This window comes from Phyllostomus discolor, chromosome 7 (assembly GCF_004126475.2).
Source record: "Phyllostomus discolor isolate MPI-MPIP mPhyDis1 chromosome 7, mPhyDis1.pri.v3, whole genome shotgun sequence".
Taxonomy (NCBI): domain Eukaryota; kingdom Metazoa; phylum Chordata; class Mammalia; order Chiroptera; family Phyllostomidae; genus Phyllostomus; species Phyllostomus discolor.
Window position 1 is genome coordinate 15,181,603 of NC_040909.2, and position 18,076 is coordinate 15,199,678.

Sequence of the window (18,076 nt, forward strand, 5' to 3'; positions counted from 1 at the left end):
CTTATCCTAGCCTCTGCTTCTTAAGTTCTCAAATAGTTTCTTTGCTGCTTTTGTTAATAAATTCAGATCCATTTTCCAGTTTGCTAATTTCATCTCCAGCTCTGTCAAATATATTCTTTAATCTGCCCAATGACATAATTAAAATTATGTTCATTTCTAGATATTGTAACAGGCTTGTTTATCAGTCTGATTGGTTATTTTTTTGCCCCATAGCGATTTGTCCTTAATACTTTAATCTTCCTTTGTCATTATTTTTTAAATTACCTTTCAGGGCATCTATCATATTGCTCCATTAATTATCTGAAACCCTAGGCATTTAATTCTTCTGTTTTAAAAATTCTATTTTCTTTCACAAACTCAGTTTTTCAAAGAAACCTCTATTTTCTTTTACAAACTCATAATGAGTTTGTAATGACTTTATTTGTTTTAAGTGCATACTCGGTGGGACCTTATTCGCAGGAAGTCTGTGCAGCCTGCCTCCAGCATGGATTACTGTAGTGTTTTAGTGTTTGCATCTGCTAGCTACGTCCTGGTATTACCAGCCCGAGTTCCAATTTTGATGCTAACTTTTTGCTTGTGGTTTCCTGGATATAAAAATTCAAACCCCAAGCCTGTGTGTGGTGCTGGATTCATGATTACATATTTTCAGAGGAGACATTTTTCTCTGCCTGGATGCCAGCTTCCTTGTTTCAGCCTATATGTGGGTTTCCTTACCCCATTTTGTCTATGACAGTGTAGCCCTTAGAGGGCCCTAGGTCCAGGGTAATCTTTACAACCCGAGCCGTTAGACAGTAGAGGGAATTCCCACTTCCTGCGCCGGCAGCCACGGAGACACTGTGGCTTTGCTACTCTGGCTGTCAGCCTTACTCCTCGGGCTGTCATGCCCCTATTTGTTTTGGGCTCCTGGGGATTTCACTCAAATTTTGGGGGAGAATAGCCCTGCATATAAAAAGACACTGGTTATATTTTCCTGGCTTTTCTAAGTATTAGGGGTGGGGCCAGGGTAGATTTCAAGTTCATGAGTCCACTGGCTGGCTGGAACTGGAAGGCCTCCACCCTACAAGTGTATGCGTTTGTAGCGTTATTCTGGTGGCCCAGGCGTGGAAACAACCCGAGTGTCCTTCGGCGGCTGATGGGATAAAGAACACGTGGTACGTGTACACAGTGGAATACTACTACTCAGCCACGAGAAAAGATGAGACACTGCCCTTTGCGACGACATGGATGGATCCTGCGAGTGTCATGCTAAGTGAATTAAGCCAGACGGGAAAGGACAAGAACTGCATGACTGTGCTCACAGGTGGGATACAAAACTGAAAGCAACAAATGAACAAACAAAATAAACAAACAAAACCCACAGACACAGACAACAGTATGGTGGTTACTGAGGGTGGGGGGAGAGGGGTTGGGAGAGGTTGGGAAAGCTAAGGGCGGGGGCTAAAATACACGGTGATGGAAGGAGAATGGACTGTGGGTGGTGAGCACGCAATGCAATGTACAGGTGACGTCTTACAGAATTGTACACCTGAAGTTTACACAGTCTTACCAACCCATGCCACCCCAGCAGGCAACGGGAAGAAACACAGACAAGTAGAAACAGGCGTTTGAAGACTGGAATTGGAGATGAAGTCTTTCTTTCAAAAATTGCCTTTTTATTACTGTTAATGCAGTACAATTCAGAAGGAAAAGAGAGCTGACCTAAATCAAGTTAGAAACTGATTTTTTAAAAAGATCAGATCAGTAGCACAGGTTTGGAGGGGGGGTTAAATGTTTATTAAACCAAGTTTTTATATTATATCCACCTATAGTCTGTAAACAAATACAGTACATATGTAAGTGAAAGGCTCTTAGATTAAAGTTAATGGAAAAACTGCAGAACCCTTTGCACACGGGTGCCTCGCCACTCCTTGGGCCCATGCCGCGGGGCCTTGTCGCAGCTAAACAGTGCAATAACCACCGCAGGGGTTTAGCTCACCTCCACCAATTGCAAGGCAGGCACCTGTTCCGCACTGTCCCAGGTCGGGTTACAGCGAGGCACCAGTGTGGTTTTTACATTCGTAGCTGCTGAAACGCACCCATGGAGCTTCTCTTCCGGGCGTCTCCCTCCGTTACCATCGTCAGTCAGGTGCGAGAGACCACAGGTGGTTACAAAATCAGATAACTCATAGCGTAATAAATATCTACAGGCAGCGGAGCACAAACTTATAATAAAATTTGCCTTTTTCCATGATGTGCAGAATACAAGTACATTCCAGAGGTACAGTCAGCAGACTTCCGAGTGGTTGAGAGCATTTGGAAAGAAAAAACACTCGAGTACAAGCCCGGGGCAGGAAGCTGAGTGCAGATGAGAACATACAAGAGGGAGTTCCTCACCTCTGTTACCTTGCTTAACAGACACCGCAATGTGAAGCTTACAGTGCTTTATGCATCTTAAAAGTAACACTTTGTTACCTGGGTACATACAAACTTTAAAAAGGATTAATCACGAGACAAGCAAAAGTTGATTAACTTAATGGTGGCACGAAAATCAATAAAACCTGGAGCATTTTGTGTGCTTCATATACGTCTGTGAATGGGGCTTTATGAGGCCCCCGAGACATTTTGGATAGAGTTTTAAAAATTCCCAGAAAAACCTATTCTACAACCATTGCAGACACAGGGAAAAGAAAGCCCAAACCGGAAGATAAAGAAGGTCAAATCTCAGAAAGTGGCTGAAAACCCATGAATGTCTCAGTGACATCCATGTTTCCCTAACAGTTCATCAAAAGCGCCACGGAATGCAGCCCCGACACCAATCTCATCGGGGGAGAGGCAGTCATTCCTGTTCTGTTTCTAAACTAAAAGTACTTATTCCCCCAGAATGTGCGTTTCAGCGAGGTTGTTCTTGCGGGTGTCACCTTAAAGCTTCATCAGAGCTTCACGGCAGACCTGAACCGTAAAGCTGAGGCCTGACACGGCCACAGGCGCTCACCCCAATTTCGTGCAGGGAGGGAAGGGTATACGTGAGTTATCTTAAGGTCACCTCAGGTGAGAACAGTGTCCCCTGGACACTTTGGCAAATTTCCTTTCTAAAAACAAAGATCTTCCTAATCTAACGTATTTGGAACTGGCGAGGGTAAATAAATCAGCACGTCCTACTGACATGCTAACGCACATTCTACACCGTCAAGATTCAGCTCTCCCCAAACTCACGTGACCTTGCCAGGGAAGGCCCAGAGCCACCCACCACTGGATCCCGGGACCCTCGTTTCCTGTGGCACACGGTTTGAGAAATGCCACTCTAAAGGACATTTTCTAAAGCAGCACCTCTAAAACCGTGGTGAACGCCAGAAGCACCTGGAAGGTGTGTGGAAGCACAGACACCGCCCCCCACTTCACAGGTCTGCAGCGGGACCTGGGGACCTGCACTGGGCGCAGTGACGAACACACTTTGAGTCTAGACCAGCAATTTTCAACTGTGTGCTAGCAGAATTTTTAAAAACACGTAATACCTGACCATACCCATTTTTTTGGTCAAATCACCAAACAATATATTTTTTGGTATGCCGCAGAATTTTAGTCCTTTGTTTATGTGTGCCATGAGATGGAGAAGGTTGAAAACTGCTGGCCTAGACAGCACCGCACACAAACCCCAGCGGCAGGAAGCCCTCTTGTGGCCTCAGGAAGGGTTACACGGGCCACTGGCCACACCCAATTAGCTGGGGGCCTAACCAGCCAGGTGACACGTGAGAAAGTCTCAGGGCACGTTGGTGGAGTGGGGGAGCACTGGACCTTGGACTCCTGGTTCTGCGCCCCCGCCCCCCCCCCCCCAAGCACAGAGACAGCATCCTCTGAGAGGAATAACAGCGCCCCCTCTCAGAGGACCTGAGAAACGTAAAGGAAAGGCCTGCCCGAAAGTGCTAACACACAGCAGCCTCCACGTGTGGCCGATCAGCACAACGTGTCAGCCACGGCGGGGAAATCCCAGACGAGATTTCTGTCTTCTGCCGCTGCTGAGCCTTTGTGAAAGCACGCGCTAGTGGCTAATGAAGAGCAAAGAGGCTAAAAATGCAGAAAACTGCAGTGAGAGGAAGATACCTAGTGGATTACCTAATTAAAAATACCTGATTGTTTAAAACAAACAAACAAACAAACAAAAAAAGTCAACTCACAATCAAAGTTGTTCATTATGCTGGCTTGGAGAGAATGTTTAAAAGTTAGTCTGTTGATCTTTGAACACACTCGCTCCTCCATTCTACCACGTTATTAATGCTGGTTAAATTTTAACATCCAGATAATGCGGGGGCTGGGGGGGGGTGGGGGGAGGTGGAAATCCCTTCACTCAAGGACAAATGAAGTCGATCTAAGAAATTTAGCTGACATAGTCCCAACCTTATAAGCTACCACAGTGGGAAAGTTTCAAAGTAATTTTTAAAAAGGACTTTTAATTTTGGTTCATAAAAACACCCACAGAACGAGGAATGAACACACACCCACGTGTTCACATATGTGCGTCTAGTTGCTCAGTACATCTTAAGCCAATGATCTGCTTCTTGAAATCTAAAGACGAGCCTGTAACAATTCATACACATCCATGATGGGGTTACAGGCCAGCAAACATCTGGCCGCCAAGTCCCAGTTTCCACCTGAACCCAGAAGACTCATCGGAAAGGCAGGGCTCTGCCCGGCGCGTCGCACGATCCTCCTTATGTGTGCTCTGGATGGCTCTGCAGACAAGACAGCATCTCCTGAACGGGCCTGCCTTCGTAGCAGATCTGGTACACTGCGGTAAACAGTGGGAACCTAGGAGGGGGGAAATGCGAAAAGACCAGTTGAGCCATCTGGTTTACTTTGTACAACGAATTCAGATTCTCTGTCATGACGGACTGTACATTAGGGGGCTACTGGGGACCACCTCCCACATCCCTTTATTATCTGGTGTGCAGAGCGCCTCTGCCCTGGTGGCCGTAACATCTCGGTACGACCCGCACCGTCCTCTGCCCAACTGGCAGGCCGTGCCTACAAACGGGTCAGGCGGTAAACATACAGGGTCACTGCGGTCATTCACACGAGGAGCTGTGGTTCGGGCTCTCGGTCAAATCTAGAATGAGCCCGAGTTTCTGTCACTATTTTATGTTATTTATTTATTATTTTTTAATCCTGACCCAAGGACATTTTTTATTATTGATTTTAGAGAAAGAGGATGGGAGAAAAGAGGGAGAGAAATAGAGATATGAGAGGGAAACGTCGATCAGTTGCTTCTCGTTCACGACCCGACCAGGGGTCAAACCCGCAACCTAGGTATGTGTCCTGACGGGGAACCAAAACCACAACCGAACCCACAACCTTTTGGTGGGTGTACAGGATGACACTCCAACCAACTGAGCCACCTGGCCAGGGCTTCTGTCACTATTTTAAAAGACCGGAGGGTAAATTGTAAGTTGCAAGGAGGTACTGCTCTCTCTTCTCCAGAAAGGATGAGGACGAGGCAGCCCACACATCACCGTAAATAACTCAGCCTGGAACCTCCTGCGAGAATCGGCGTGGGGACCCGCAATTAGCAGAGCACAGTCTCATGTCAGAGGCTGGATGTATTTTGCCTTTTCTTTGAAGATGTGAACACGTATAAATGAAAGTTTTAAATGGAAGAGGGTGTGAAGGTGTGGGTTAATAATCCACTGTAAGAAAACATAACATTATCCCAGGTACAGCTGGCTCAGCAAGAATTATGGCAGGTGTCACCGAGGAAATAAAGCTCATTTCAATCAGGCTTTTGCACGTGCGCGTGCACGCACCCACACCGCTCAAAGCGAGCTTGACAGGATCAAGAGTGTTAGAGGCCATCCTGAAAACCACCCAGTGAGAATCCTGTAATGACAGCTTAGGTCGTGTGCCTTTATGACAGCCTGTCATTGTGGGGTTTTAAAGGTTCAGAATGTGTTGTTACCTTTAGGAGTCAGAGAGACTTAATCAAATCCGACGCCGCAGCCTATTAGCGCTGGGAAGTCTCACAATCCCTTTGGCACACGGTGGGTAATGAAAAACAGCTTATAAATGCAGCCACAGATGGCCACCAGGCCCTGGGCTGTGAGCTCCAGGAGGACAGGGCCCAAGTCTGTTCTGTTCGCCTTTGCTTCCTGGGGCCTGACAGTGCGCAGCAAGGGGCTGGTGCTCGTGAGTATTTGCTGAATGAATTCTTGTGAGTGGGGGCCAGAGCCCCGAGATTTTGGCCCCTTCCACTGTATGTCTATGGCTTCATTTCTGTTCCTAGGATGAGAATGACTCGTATATGTTCCCAAAGCAGGGTGGCAGGTAGTAAGTGGATACCCCAAACCATTCCCAACCCCCTTTCTCCTTACTGAGGTTGGAAATAGACTAATGCTCACTCTCTCAGACTTTCTTTCACCTAAAACTAGCAAGGTAAGTAAATTCTAGCTACCAAGACATATACATCTGTTGAGGGTTTCTGGGGAAGGTATTTCTCTCCTTGACAGGCACTGGGGGGACAAATCCGCTCCTCTAGACTTCTCTTGCAGCTGAGTGCAACTGTGTGAGTATGTGATGTTTGGAGCTCCTGCAGCCCTCTTGAGGCTTTGAGATAAGGACAGCGGGATGACTGAGATTCTACGAGTAAATCAGAGGCACTAAGGCGGCACCAATACGGTCCACTTCCAGACTCTGTTATGTGAGAAAAATCACCCTATTGTTCAAGGTGTTTTTAACTGAGCACTGCTCTTGCAGCCCAAAGCACTCCCAACTTTCACAGCCAGCCTTTCCAAAACGCATTCTGTTGATGGGATGCTTAGAGATACGGAGTGTAAGGAGAAAGGTCATCCATGCAATTTCCTACAATACAAAATGCTACAAGGCCAATTAGATCAGCCTGGGGGAACTCTAAATAAGGTTAGAGGTGAAAGGAGGACCAAAGGCAGTACTTCATAGAAAAATGTTGACATAAACCAATCAGTCAGCAATCCCACCAGTGGATACCAAGGACTCATGATGTGTTCGGCATCAACTAGGTGCAGGAATGTGCAGTGTTGAATGTTCAGTGTTGTAAAGAGGGCCTCGGCCCTCAAAGAGCCTTATGACATTGTTATGAGCTAACTCATATCCCTTACACAGTGAAGTCCTCCCCGCTTGTGCCTAGACTGTGGCTGTACTTGAAGATAGGGCCCTTAAGGAGGGCATGAAGTTAAAAGGGTCCATTAGGGGGCCCTAAACCAATATGGCTGGGGTCCTTCCACGACAACCCTGCCAACACCGGGCTCTTAGACTGCCAGCCTCCAGAACTGTGAGAGGGACGTTTCCGCTGGGCAAGCCCTGGTGTTCTGTTACGGCAGCCCGAGCCAACCAGCACAAATGCCTTACGCTCACACATAACGATGCATGGACAAGGGAATGTGATAAAGCGAATTCTGTAACAGCAGGAAAACGTAGACAACGTTACTGTCTGTCAGGGGGAGATGGGTTCTCCCCTACAGTGGAATGTTCCACAGCCGGTAAGTCTCTAGATGCAGACATAAAACGGTCTTCAAAATGTATTCTGAAGGAGAAACAAAGAAGAAAAGCGGGGACGCAGGGGGCCGCGGAGGCCCGTACCCACCGCACCCTGACAGGGCGGCGGGAACGGCGCACGCAGCGATCCCGGGAGCGCTGCTGTGCAGGGGCGGGATGAAGACTCTCTTCTCGCCGGGTGCCCGTTTTATATGACTGACATTTCTTAACCACAAGGATGTGCTCCCTCCTTCTACATTTGAAGAGTGAAAGTAAACTGTGTGTTTGTGCAGTAAGTCCATAGCACTTGAGTAGCATTACTGCCTAAAGAAGGAGCCACAGCCCGAGAACTGAGTCTGGCCTATGGCCTGGTTTTGTATCACCTGCAAGCTAAGAATGGTTTTTACATTTTCAAAGTTCTGTAAAAGAAAAAGAAGATGGGAGGGAGAGCAGCCTGGGGGGAGGTACTGTGTGCTGTGCCTCGCGTGGGCGGTGCATGTGGGCCAAGCGTGTGAGTGGACGCGTGGATGTGAGTGTATGTGTGGGGGTGTAAGGCAAGTTCATGTCCACCCGTGCCTCCCTCCCGCCTACGCATCGATTGTATTTGATCAGGTTGCGGCCCCAGCCCTGAGGGGGCCAAACCAAGATGAAAAGCTCCCATCCTACAAAGAAGCCCCTCCTTGGGGTGCTGTGCAGTGAAAAAAAGAAAAACAAAAGACAACAGAGAACTGTATTTGGCCTACGAGGACTAAATATTTATTATGTGGTTCTTTATAGGAAAAGTCTGCTAACTGCTGGTGTAAACAGTAAGCTCAAAGCAGGGGACGTTATTTGTGGTGGGAGGATGTGAAAGAACGCTTCTCTGAAGACAGACCTGCCTTCAGGGTGATACGGGCTGAGATGCAAGTCAAAGAGGGTGTCAGGCAGGCCGAACAGCAGGGCAAGTGGATGTACACAGGACAGGTGGATGTACATAGGACAGGCCAGTGTACACAGGAGTCTGAGAAGAGGTGTCCAGGGCAAAGGGAAGCCTGTTTCAACTTAGGAAGGTGTTGGAGGGGATAATGGCACATGCTATGAGAAAGGTAAATAGGTACTGGAATAGCTTAGAGTATTGTAGGTTCGGTTCCAGACCACTGTAATAAGCCAGTGGGCCAGCCACACACAAAAGCAAGCATTGCAATACAGCAAGTAAAGAAATCTTTTTCCGGGTGGAGGGTCTTGCCTTCAGTTTGTGAAAGAGGCACCGTCTGTGAGGTGTGACGGAATGAGGTATGCCTGCCTGCACTGCACGGAGAGGGGCTGCCTCACATGCCAACCCCAGAGCTGCAGACCACAGCGGGCCTCACATTTGACCACTCAAGGGAGCTGGGCCCAGGGCAACCATCTAGTCTACCTGTTTGATTTTGGGGATAAAGAGATGGGGGCACAGAACAGCTAAACATGTAACCTGTGTATGACCACATGGCTAGTAAGGCACAAGGTGGCCTTGAATGCTGCCTCCTGCTCACTGCTCTTTCCCTTGCAACGGGGGAGGGAGGGGCAAGGGAAATAGAGGAGGACCACAATAGTGACAGCTGGGATGGAAAAAGGAAAACAATCAAGGCAGGAGGTGGTACAAAGGGAGAACGTTAGAACTCAGCTCTGCCTGTGCAGGGGTGGGAGGCAGGCACAGGGGCGGGGGAGTCCCGCGGGGTTCTACCACCTGGCCTGGGAGAAGCGGGGTGCTCCCTCCGGAGGCTCGTTAAGCACAGGGAGAGCCTGTTCGATTTCTCATCAGAAGGAAGAAAACGGGACACGACTGAGGAGAGGCGTCTGCTCAGAGCCGCGTTCCACCTGCTTGCCGACACCTGCTCTCTAACCTGGGCAGGTCAGCCCTGGTCCCGGAAGGCTGGCTCCCGTCTGTATCCTTCCGAAGTGAAACGACAGGTACAGACCGCCAGCCGCCTTGTGAATTCATAAAGCCCTATCAGACGTCCCCCTTGGTAGCACGCAGATGCCACTTTAAAACCGTGATCGGCAGACACTAACCATCACCAAAGACCCAGGTTTGTTTTTTTTTTAAGACTTTAAACACATTTATGATAAAGACTTAATGGCCGTGGAAGTGGGCCAGCCACACACGAATGCATTGCTGTCTGCTGCTAAACATGTGAGAAGACCGTGCGTGTCAGAGGTGTTTTCCTTTTGGTCACGATTTCAAGGTAATTCCCCTCCTCGGGGGCTTGTTTACGACTCCCATCCCTGCCTGGCCGGCTATGAAAGCCGTTCCAGAAAACTAAAATGCAAATTAAAGAAGGAAGATAAATGCCCTGTCCTCCCTCATTTTCCACCTCCTTTAGGGAATGTTGTGGCTCGTCCATCTGCACTGGGCGAAAAGAGGAGAGCAGGGGGAGGGGAGGGTGCCGGGCTGGGAGCAGGAGACACCTGGGCTGACCTGAGAGGAAGAAGGAGCCGCACTCGAGAGACACTGCCCATCACCCAGCTCCCCACTCTCCCAGGCCACCAGACTTCCCCTCCCAGAGAGTACCACAGAGAGCTAAGGATGCACAGAATACGCTGCACAAGTGTTTACTACTGGCGTCACGATTATGGAGGAAGGCTCAACGAATCAGCAAGATGAAGGGCCAGGAGCAGGCCAGGAGCAGCCTCAGAGAGGTCGGGCAGCTTTTGTGGTGCCACTGGGCTGACTTCCTCGGTTGGGTGGCAAATCAAGCTGACCCGAGCCCACCTGAACATGTGACCAGCCTGGAAGGGTGGTGGAGGCCGGATGCACGCACACATGCATGCATCCGTCTGTCCATCCACACGAGGACCGGCTGCAAAGGCTGCTCACCGAAACCCAACACAGGTTGTTGCATTGCTAGTGGTAAAAATCTGGGGAGACGTGTCTTTCCTTCTGTTCTGAATTGTTTGGCAGCTTATTAGCAGGATCTTATCTTTTTATAAAAGCAGCAAATATATGTTTTTAAATTTGAAACTTAAAACACGTAGCTCTTACCAAACAAACCAGAATCTTACACTTCATGTTGTATAATAGGAAGAACTGAGCTCGTCTTCCTGAAGTCGAGCTGGTTTCGGGTTTTGTGTAAACACCCATTTTCAGGGTGGGCGGACGTTTCCTGCCACAGATGTGCACGCCACACAAAGGATGGATATGATGTCACAGAGCTCTGGCACACTTATCACACAGCTGTGCCCGTGACACCGACTGGGCTGGCGGTCACGAGAGAAGCAGGATGACACCGTTTCTCTGGTCTCACGGGCAATGGTGACTTACTTGTCCAGCAGCCCTTTCTGTTTGAGGATGCGGTGCACTTCAGCGGAGGTCTGAGGCCCCTGGAGCTTCTGCCCGTTTAGCAGCTCCTTCTCCAACTCTTCAATGGTCTTAACAACAAAGAATGAAAAAAAAAAAATCAGCCCTGGCTGATGTGGCTCAGTGGATAGAGTGATTGTGAACCAAAGGGTCGCTGGTCTGATTCCCAGTCAGGGCACAAGCCTGGGTTGCAGGCCAGGTCCCCAGTAGGGGGTACCCAAGAGGCAACCATACATTGATGTTTCTCTTCCTCTCTTCCTCCCTCCCTTCCCCTTTCTCTAAATAATCTTTTGAACAAATCTATGGTAAAGCCTAGAGAATCACTTATTTCAGGAGGAGAGTGGGGAAGGAGTCCAGCGGAGATGGACTGCCTCTCACCCCAGCCCAGGGGTCTCAAGGGGGAGGGAGGGGTGCGGGGAGGGCAGGCCAGGGGCTACCTTTCCAGTCTTGGCAAAGGCCTCAGCGACCCTGCGGTTCCGGCCGCCGTAGCAGGTGGTGATCAGGTCGGCCACGCCGCAGCTCTCCAGGAAGGTGGCTGTGGACACCTGGCCCTTGCAGAAGATCTTGGCGAAGGCGATCATTTCCATGAGTCCCAGGCGGATGACGGCAGCTTTGGTGTTGTCTCCGCTGCGGAGACCGTCGCAGAACCCAGCTCCCACGGCTACGATGTTCTGCGAAGGAGACAAGGAAGCCAGGATGCCGTCACACACGCACTGCGGTGAGCATGTGGAGCAGGTTGGGGGCAAGGCTGGGACAGGGACCCCTGGTTCCTGCAGTGCCCTCAGCTCTGCTCTTGGACCATGAGTGAGAGAGATAAAAGCAGGGACTGTGTTCCGGGCAGGAGCCCGGACCTGGGGTCAGTGGGAGGCAGCAGTGGACGAGCAGGAGCATGAAAACGAGAGCGCTGATAGTGGTCTCCGGTGAGATGCTGTCTGCATAAACTGCTTTACCTTTTGGGTTTGTTTTCCAATCAAATATCTCACTGAAATATAACATGCATAAAGAAAAGTACACAAATCATAAGTGTATCCTCCGTGCAGAGCTGCAAAGACAGCTTCAGCCACAGACATCCTCCTCAAGAGCTGACAGCCTGGTTGGCAGAGACGTAAGGAGGCACATCACGGGGCATGAAGACGGAAGCGTGCTGAGAGGCGCCGAGGGCCTCCAGCTTCACTTGCAGCAGGGAAGGCTGTGCAGAGCAGGCGGTGCCTGGGCCAGGCCTCACGTCAAATGCAAAATCCGACAAGCACATATGAGGAGCCATGCCTGCACGGCAGCACAGGGGCCCTCGGGACACAGGGACATCAGGTGGGCCCCCAGGCCCTGGTCCCTTCCCACTGTACCTGCTCCTTCATTGAGGACGTGTGATGCCAGGAAAAATGCACGTATTTTGACTCTAACTACACCAGCATTGTTCTGTAGTATCTGGTGACCATATACGGATTTGTGCCTCGAGAGATACTGAAACATGAAGCTAATTGGTAACAAATGGGAAATCAGTGACAATAAGATAAATGTGTGTTTTTTTCCTCCAAAAAAAAGTTTATTAGTGAAAGAGAACATTTCTTTAAACATGAGGCCTATTAAAATCGGAGGGATGGGGTGAAAAACACAAGGACCTGGGGAAGGAAAATGTCTCCTCCGGTTGGTGTGCAGTTTTTGATAAAGCACATCCGACACAGCGCTGGTGTGGCCAGACGAGCCTCAGAAAGAGATCTGGCCACTTCGACATGGCGCTGGCTCACCGAGGGACCGAAGCCTCAAAGCCACTTCAGATGAGAACTATCTAAGGAGCTTTCCTGAGGCTTCATCTCCTTCAGACAGACAGGCCCGCCCGCCCTGCGGCCAGAGGAGCCGGCAGGTCAGAATGGAAAGGGCCCAAATGTATCTTCTCCTCCTCGGTAATCACGCTAGGGCTTACTTTGGCTGCTGGTAGTCCTTTTATTGCTATCCACACAGAAAGAAAAAAACACTGTAAAAATAACCAGAAAGCTGACATGGATGCGTGGAGGTTGTAGACAAACAATTTCTGTGTTCTGGTCTCTCCATGCGGCTGTGAGCTACAGCAGACCAGTGAAGTGGCTTCCAGGCGGTCACCTCCTCCCTGCGAAGGCCGGGCCCTGTCCAGAGCCCAGTTCCTGCAGCTGCAGGTCGAGCCGACAAGGACCCCAGTCTTCTGCACTAACGGCTCGCCCAGGGTGCATATGTTTTCAGACTGACTTCTGCCTGTGTCTGCAAAAGCTCCTTACCCTCTCCCTGCCACTCAGGGATGCCCCCTGCAGGTGTCATCAGCTCCCTGACAGCGATCATTAGTCCCCAATCACCTGCTGTGGGTGCACAGTGATGAGGAAGCGGCCAATTCCTGGCTTGGCGCGCTTGGTGTCCGGCAGCATCCCGTGAGGAGGAGAGTGGGGGGCAGGGTGAAAGGGGCCCTGAGACTTGCCAAGGGGTGAGGAGGGATCAGGCTCTGCAGCTCTGCTCCAGAGGGGAGGGCGGTCCAGCCTCTGGGAACTCAGGACCTTTTTTAGATGGGGTGCTGGGCAGAGACTTAAGAGGTGGATGGTTTATTGACGTTACCAAGGCAACGTGATGAGGCCTAGGATCCGAATGGTTCGACTGCTGAAATTGCTCTCCGATGCCTCGGGACTGTGTCCCTGTGTCCCCCCCCCATCACACATGACACCTTCTGGAGGTTACCCGACAAACTAAGCCCAGTAAATGTCTACGGACTGAACGGGAGAGAACAGAGGGGAGAAGGGTTGCTTAGGCAGTGACTCTGTGAGCCACACGGGGCCCAGGGCACATGCTGTCTCACTGGAGATCTAACCAGTGTGTGCCCATCCCCCTGGCTGGCTGCGACAGGTTCGGTGGCTGGCCGAGAACACGCTGCAGTGAGTGGTGCAGCTGGGACGTGCGCGAGTGCGCCGAGTGCCTGGTTCCGCAGCCCCACCCTCCCCAGGCCTGGCCCCTCTGGCCTGGCCACCCGCTCCTCCCTGGGTCACAGACCTTCCTGCACCTCCTGTGACTGGATGTCAAAGGGGGGTGCCTGCCTGGCCCTCACGGAGGCTTGGGAGGTAATAAGGGTAGGCTCAGGAGGAGAAGAGATTTATGGGGGCGGAGGGGGGTAATAATAAACACAACAACAAAAGTTAACCTTCTTGAACTGTTCCAAGTGCTTCGGATATTATCAGTGTGTTTAATCTTCACAACATTCCTACAAGGCAACCCTTTCCTGTGCACCGTGGGGAGGAAGTGAGGACACTCAGGCACCCAGGGTGAACAGCCCCGGGTCCTATAGGCACAGCCTGCAGGCCTGGGTTTCTGACTCGGAGACCCCGGCTCCTGACTCCTCCCAAGGGAGTGGGTCACACCACCTTGCTCTAGGGCCTCAGGGTGAAAGGCACAGAGCGGCCACCTCAGAGTCAAGATAAGAACTTTCTGATGGGAAGAGCTGACTCCACCCATCTGGAAAGACTTAGAGAGAGAGGAGTGAGCTGTCAGTCACTGGAAGCATCCAAGCAGGAGCTCTAAGGATGAGCCCTGAGCTCATCCAAAGCAGTGCTTCTGAGCTTTCAAGTCACTGCACTCAGAGAAAAGGCAGGTAAGGGTACCCATGCCTGGGGGCTCTGACCACCCTCTCGGCCCCTTCACTGCAGGGCACACAGGTTGGGACCACCTCACAGGCCCCACCAGACGTCTAACCTCCCCATGCGGGGGGTGCAGAACAGGGGCTACTGCAGGGTAAACTTTTCCCATCTGAGGGGACCCTGGGCCCCAACCCGGTTTAATCATCTTATGATGGATCTTGAAATCCTCGCTCTCCCCCTCCGACACTCATCACTGTCAAAAGAAAAATAAACACACGGAGCCAGTCAGACTGTGTTTGAATAGCATTTGAGCAGATGTCCTCCGAGATCGCTCAGCTGTGAAAGTTATCATTATCCACCATGCATTTAAATCTGCTTGAAACTGTTCTGGAGCTAAAAATACCATGATTTTCAGAAGACAGACGTGCTCCAGCCCTGCTCCATTGCCTGGGTGATGGCGATACTTGAGGCGTTCGCCCACTCCGAGGTGCCACCTTTGCAATTCTGAATCGGGGCGGGGTGGGCGGGACTCGGATCCTTTCGCTCCCATCCTCCCACAAAAAGAATATGAAACTGGGGAAGCAGCCCAGGCTACCTGGTTAGGTTAGGTTAGGTTAGGTTAGGACAGCACTCTCCCCACCTGGGAAGAAAGGCCCCGCTGAAGCCAGGCGAGCATTCACTATTTTCTGTAAGTCCACATGCGGCTGGCCGCCTCTTCTGGAGGCCAGCGCCCAGTGCGCCTGACCCACGACGGAGCTCTGCCCGCAGAGCGTGGGCTCACTACAAGGCGAGGCACCACGTACGGTTCACAGGTGGGGCCCGTGTGCAGGGCAGCCTGGCTGATATGCCAAGCAGGCGGAGCTCATGCGCACACTTTGTCCACCAGGCCTGGCATCCCGCAAGAAGCTGCCTTAGTCAGAGGAGCGTTGTCCAGCACAAGTTTCTGTGCTGATGTAAACACTTCAGATCTGCTTATGCAGTAAAATGGCCAGTAGCCACTGGCCACTGATAGACACATGGCTACTGAGCCTTTGGAATGGGGAATGGGGCTACTGTGACTCAAAAAAGTGAATTCAATTTTTTTTAAGTTTTACTTAATTTGAATGTCAATGAAAATAGCCATATATGGCTAATGGGGTCTGGCAGTGGCCCTGGCTGGAGACTAGGCACAAGGCTGCCGTCACCGCAGGGGGTACCAAAGCCAGGCCCTGGAGGGAACCTGCATGCCCAGCAAGTCCCGGTGGCCGCCCTCACTACAGACAGCCCCGCAAAGGAGCATCAGGTGGCTCAGGGGATGGCTTTATCCCCCAACCTGTTCTTCCTGCTGCCAGAGTAACACGGTCCCCGGTTCTCATGCAAGTGCAGGGCTGCCCAGGGGAAAAGAACTATTTCCCAGCTTCCCCTGCAGCCAGGAATGCTCACACAGTCAAGCGCTGCCCTTCGAGTTGAAGGCCAAGTGCTGCATCGCCACTTCCCAGAACCCGCCTTAAAAGTCAGCCACCACGTGGCCTTTGTCCTTCGTTGGTTTCTTCTTCTCCTGTTCTTCAACCCTGCCATCAGGGAGGCAGAGGAGATGGCTGGAGCTCTGGTCGCCATCTTAGAAATGGGGAGGGTCGAGGGGTTCCAAACAGGCCCCCCCAAGACGTGCCACTTTGGCATGAGAGTGATTTTGAGCTGACGGCAACTGAGACCCTTCTGGCTCAAGAGAAACCTTTTCTTCTCCCTTAAAGAAGTTAAATTGCGGTTTAAATTTAATAAGATCAATCGCCAGAAACGAGTTTTTACGACCCGTCTACACAGCAGGGCGAACACCTAGTTATTGAAGATCTGCTCTGCTTCCGTCCCATAACCGGCCCTCTTCCCTTCGGCCACCCTGAGGCCTCACAGCATCACTAGTTCAGCCGGTCACCCACACCTCGCTGCCTGTCCCTGTCTCTGCACCTCTCCTGGGTGGGGGGTTTTCCCGGACACACACGTGTAATTAAATTCTGTTTTCTTCTGCCTCAAGGACAGGGGCCATGCCCTTGTGAGCCGGCAGGAGCCAGGGTCCCTAAAGATTCTGTGCAACGGAGTTGTCACACGGACTCAGGATTTTTACGTAAGAAATAAGCTTTTCCTGTCCAGCCACTATTATGTTGGGTCTCTGTTAAAGAAACTCAAGCCTGATAAAGCGGCCATTCAAAGGATAACACGGGTTGATCTACACATTTTTTGCTGCGCTGTTGGCAGGTTCTGACAAGGATGCGCTTCACTCAACCGCCCAGGCGCACCCCAGAAAAGTCAGGTTGGACGCGGTAACCAGGGAACACGGGACCAAGGTTCTGGGAGCCGGCACAAACACCAGGATTGTGCCAGTATTTGCCGCATCGGAGGCACGGACTCTTTCCAGATCTGTCTCCTTATCTGAATGACAGCACGGTTAGACTCAATTACTGCCCAAACGCCTGTTTCTTGGTTTTCAAAAATCCCAGCTCTGACGCAAGCTGCCAGGAATGACGGTGACTGATCCTGCTTTGGAGGATGGCCAAGGGGAAGGATGTAAATGGTTCTCAACCCCCACCCCCTTCCGCCCTCAACGAACCACTCTGTCGTGGTGGCAGGAACCAATCCGCTCACAGGCTTCCTGCCAAGGAAAACCGAAAAGCCATTCTAAGCTCAGGCGCAGGCAGGACCAGCATGGGTCCCATCAGCAGAGACTTCCCAGAGCTGCCCATCCAGAACCTTCTCCTGCGGCACCCTTTGTTCTTCTGGGCAGGCTCTCGCAGCTCCCCATCCACCTCCCCAAATACCCAGGCATTTAGAAACAGCTTTGGAGCGACACAGACCGGTGCTGGGCAATTAGGCATTCGGGATGCCCCTGCTGTCGAGTGGTCATTAAACTAATGAAGGCCTATTAAAAACACATAAAAATCCCAACCGCAAAAATAAACAAAGCAGCCAAAGCCAGTGTCGCAAACACAGAACAGGACCTGCCTACAACGTGAGGACCGCCCCACACAAGCATTTAGAAATAGGGACATGCGCTGCCCAGGAGCCCAGGTCTTTGAGTGGCTTTAATGTTTAAAATTCTCATGGTTGTAGGGACATGTGCCCTTCCCCCCCCCCCCCCCCCCGACACACACACTATTAATTCTGGAAAGTGGTTTTAAATTCTGATGCTTAAACAAGACGCTCAATTTAGAGAAAGGGCAGGAAGGCATTCTTTTAACCTCTGCAATTCCTACCTAACCAAGTGGGGTGAGTGCCTGATTACCTAACTTCTTCCCTAGCTGCTCCAATTCCTCAAAAGCAGCCTTTGCCACAAAAGCAATGACTCAGCAGCCCAGCTCCCAGGTGGCTGTTCCCCAGAGCCAGGACAGTGCGAGGGACCTGGACCCGGTCTCGCACTGCCGGAGGCAAGGAAGGAGCCCAAGTGTGGAAACTTCCTTTCCTTTCACCCTCCCGAGCCCCAGGCCAATAGGCGCTGCCTCTTTAATCGCACCTTTCCCCTGAGATAAAACCGTTCTGGGAAAAACCTCCGTCAGCAGCAGACTTTTTTCCTTGCACTTTAACAAGAACCACCAACGGGACCATCAAACCAAGAGAGTAGCGCGATTCAGAGAAAACAGTTCCTTTTCCTGCTCAAGCTAAGACGCCAGGAGAAAGATATGAATTAATTAGAAGCCTTTGCTCCCCGGCAAAACTCTACAGCCGATGT

At 51.0% G+C, this 18,076-nt stretch overlaps 1 protein-coding gene and 1 non-coding gene across 2 annotated transcripts in view; one reads left to right on the forward strand and one right to left on the reverse strand.

Annotated features, from left to right (window-relative positions):
• Window positions 1-4,404: 4,404 nt before the first annotated feature.
• The window catches only part of GPD1L (glycerol-3-phosphate dehydrogenase 1 like), a 37,279-nt gene continuing 23,607 nt past the window's right edge, over window positions 4,405-18,076 (reverse strand). The window contains exons 6-8 of the mRNA XM_028518163.2: window positions 11,230-11,463; window positions 10,757-10,863; window positions 4,405-4,782 (exon numbers count right to left, since the gene is read on the reverse strand). Coding sequence (XP_028373964.1) covers window positions 4,686-4,782; window positions 10,757-10,863; window positions 11,230-11,463 — 438 coding nt within the window. The 3' untranslated portion in view covers window positions 4,405-4,685. The remainder of the gene's footprint in view (window positions 4,783-10,756; window positions 10,864-11,229; window positions 11,464-18,076) is intronic.
• On the forward strand, window positions 7,910-8,148 carry LOC114502212. Its single transcript, XR_003685059.1, has one exon.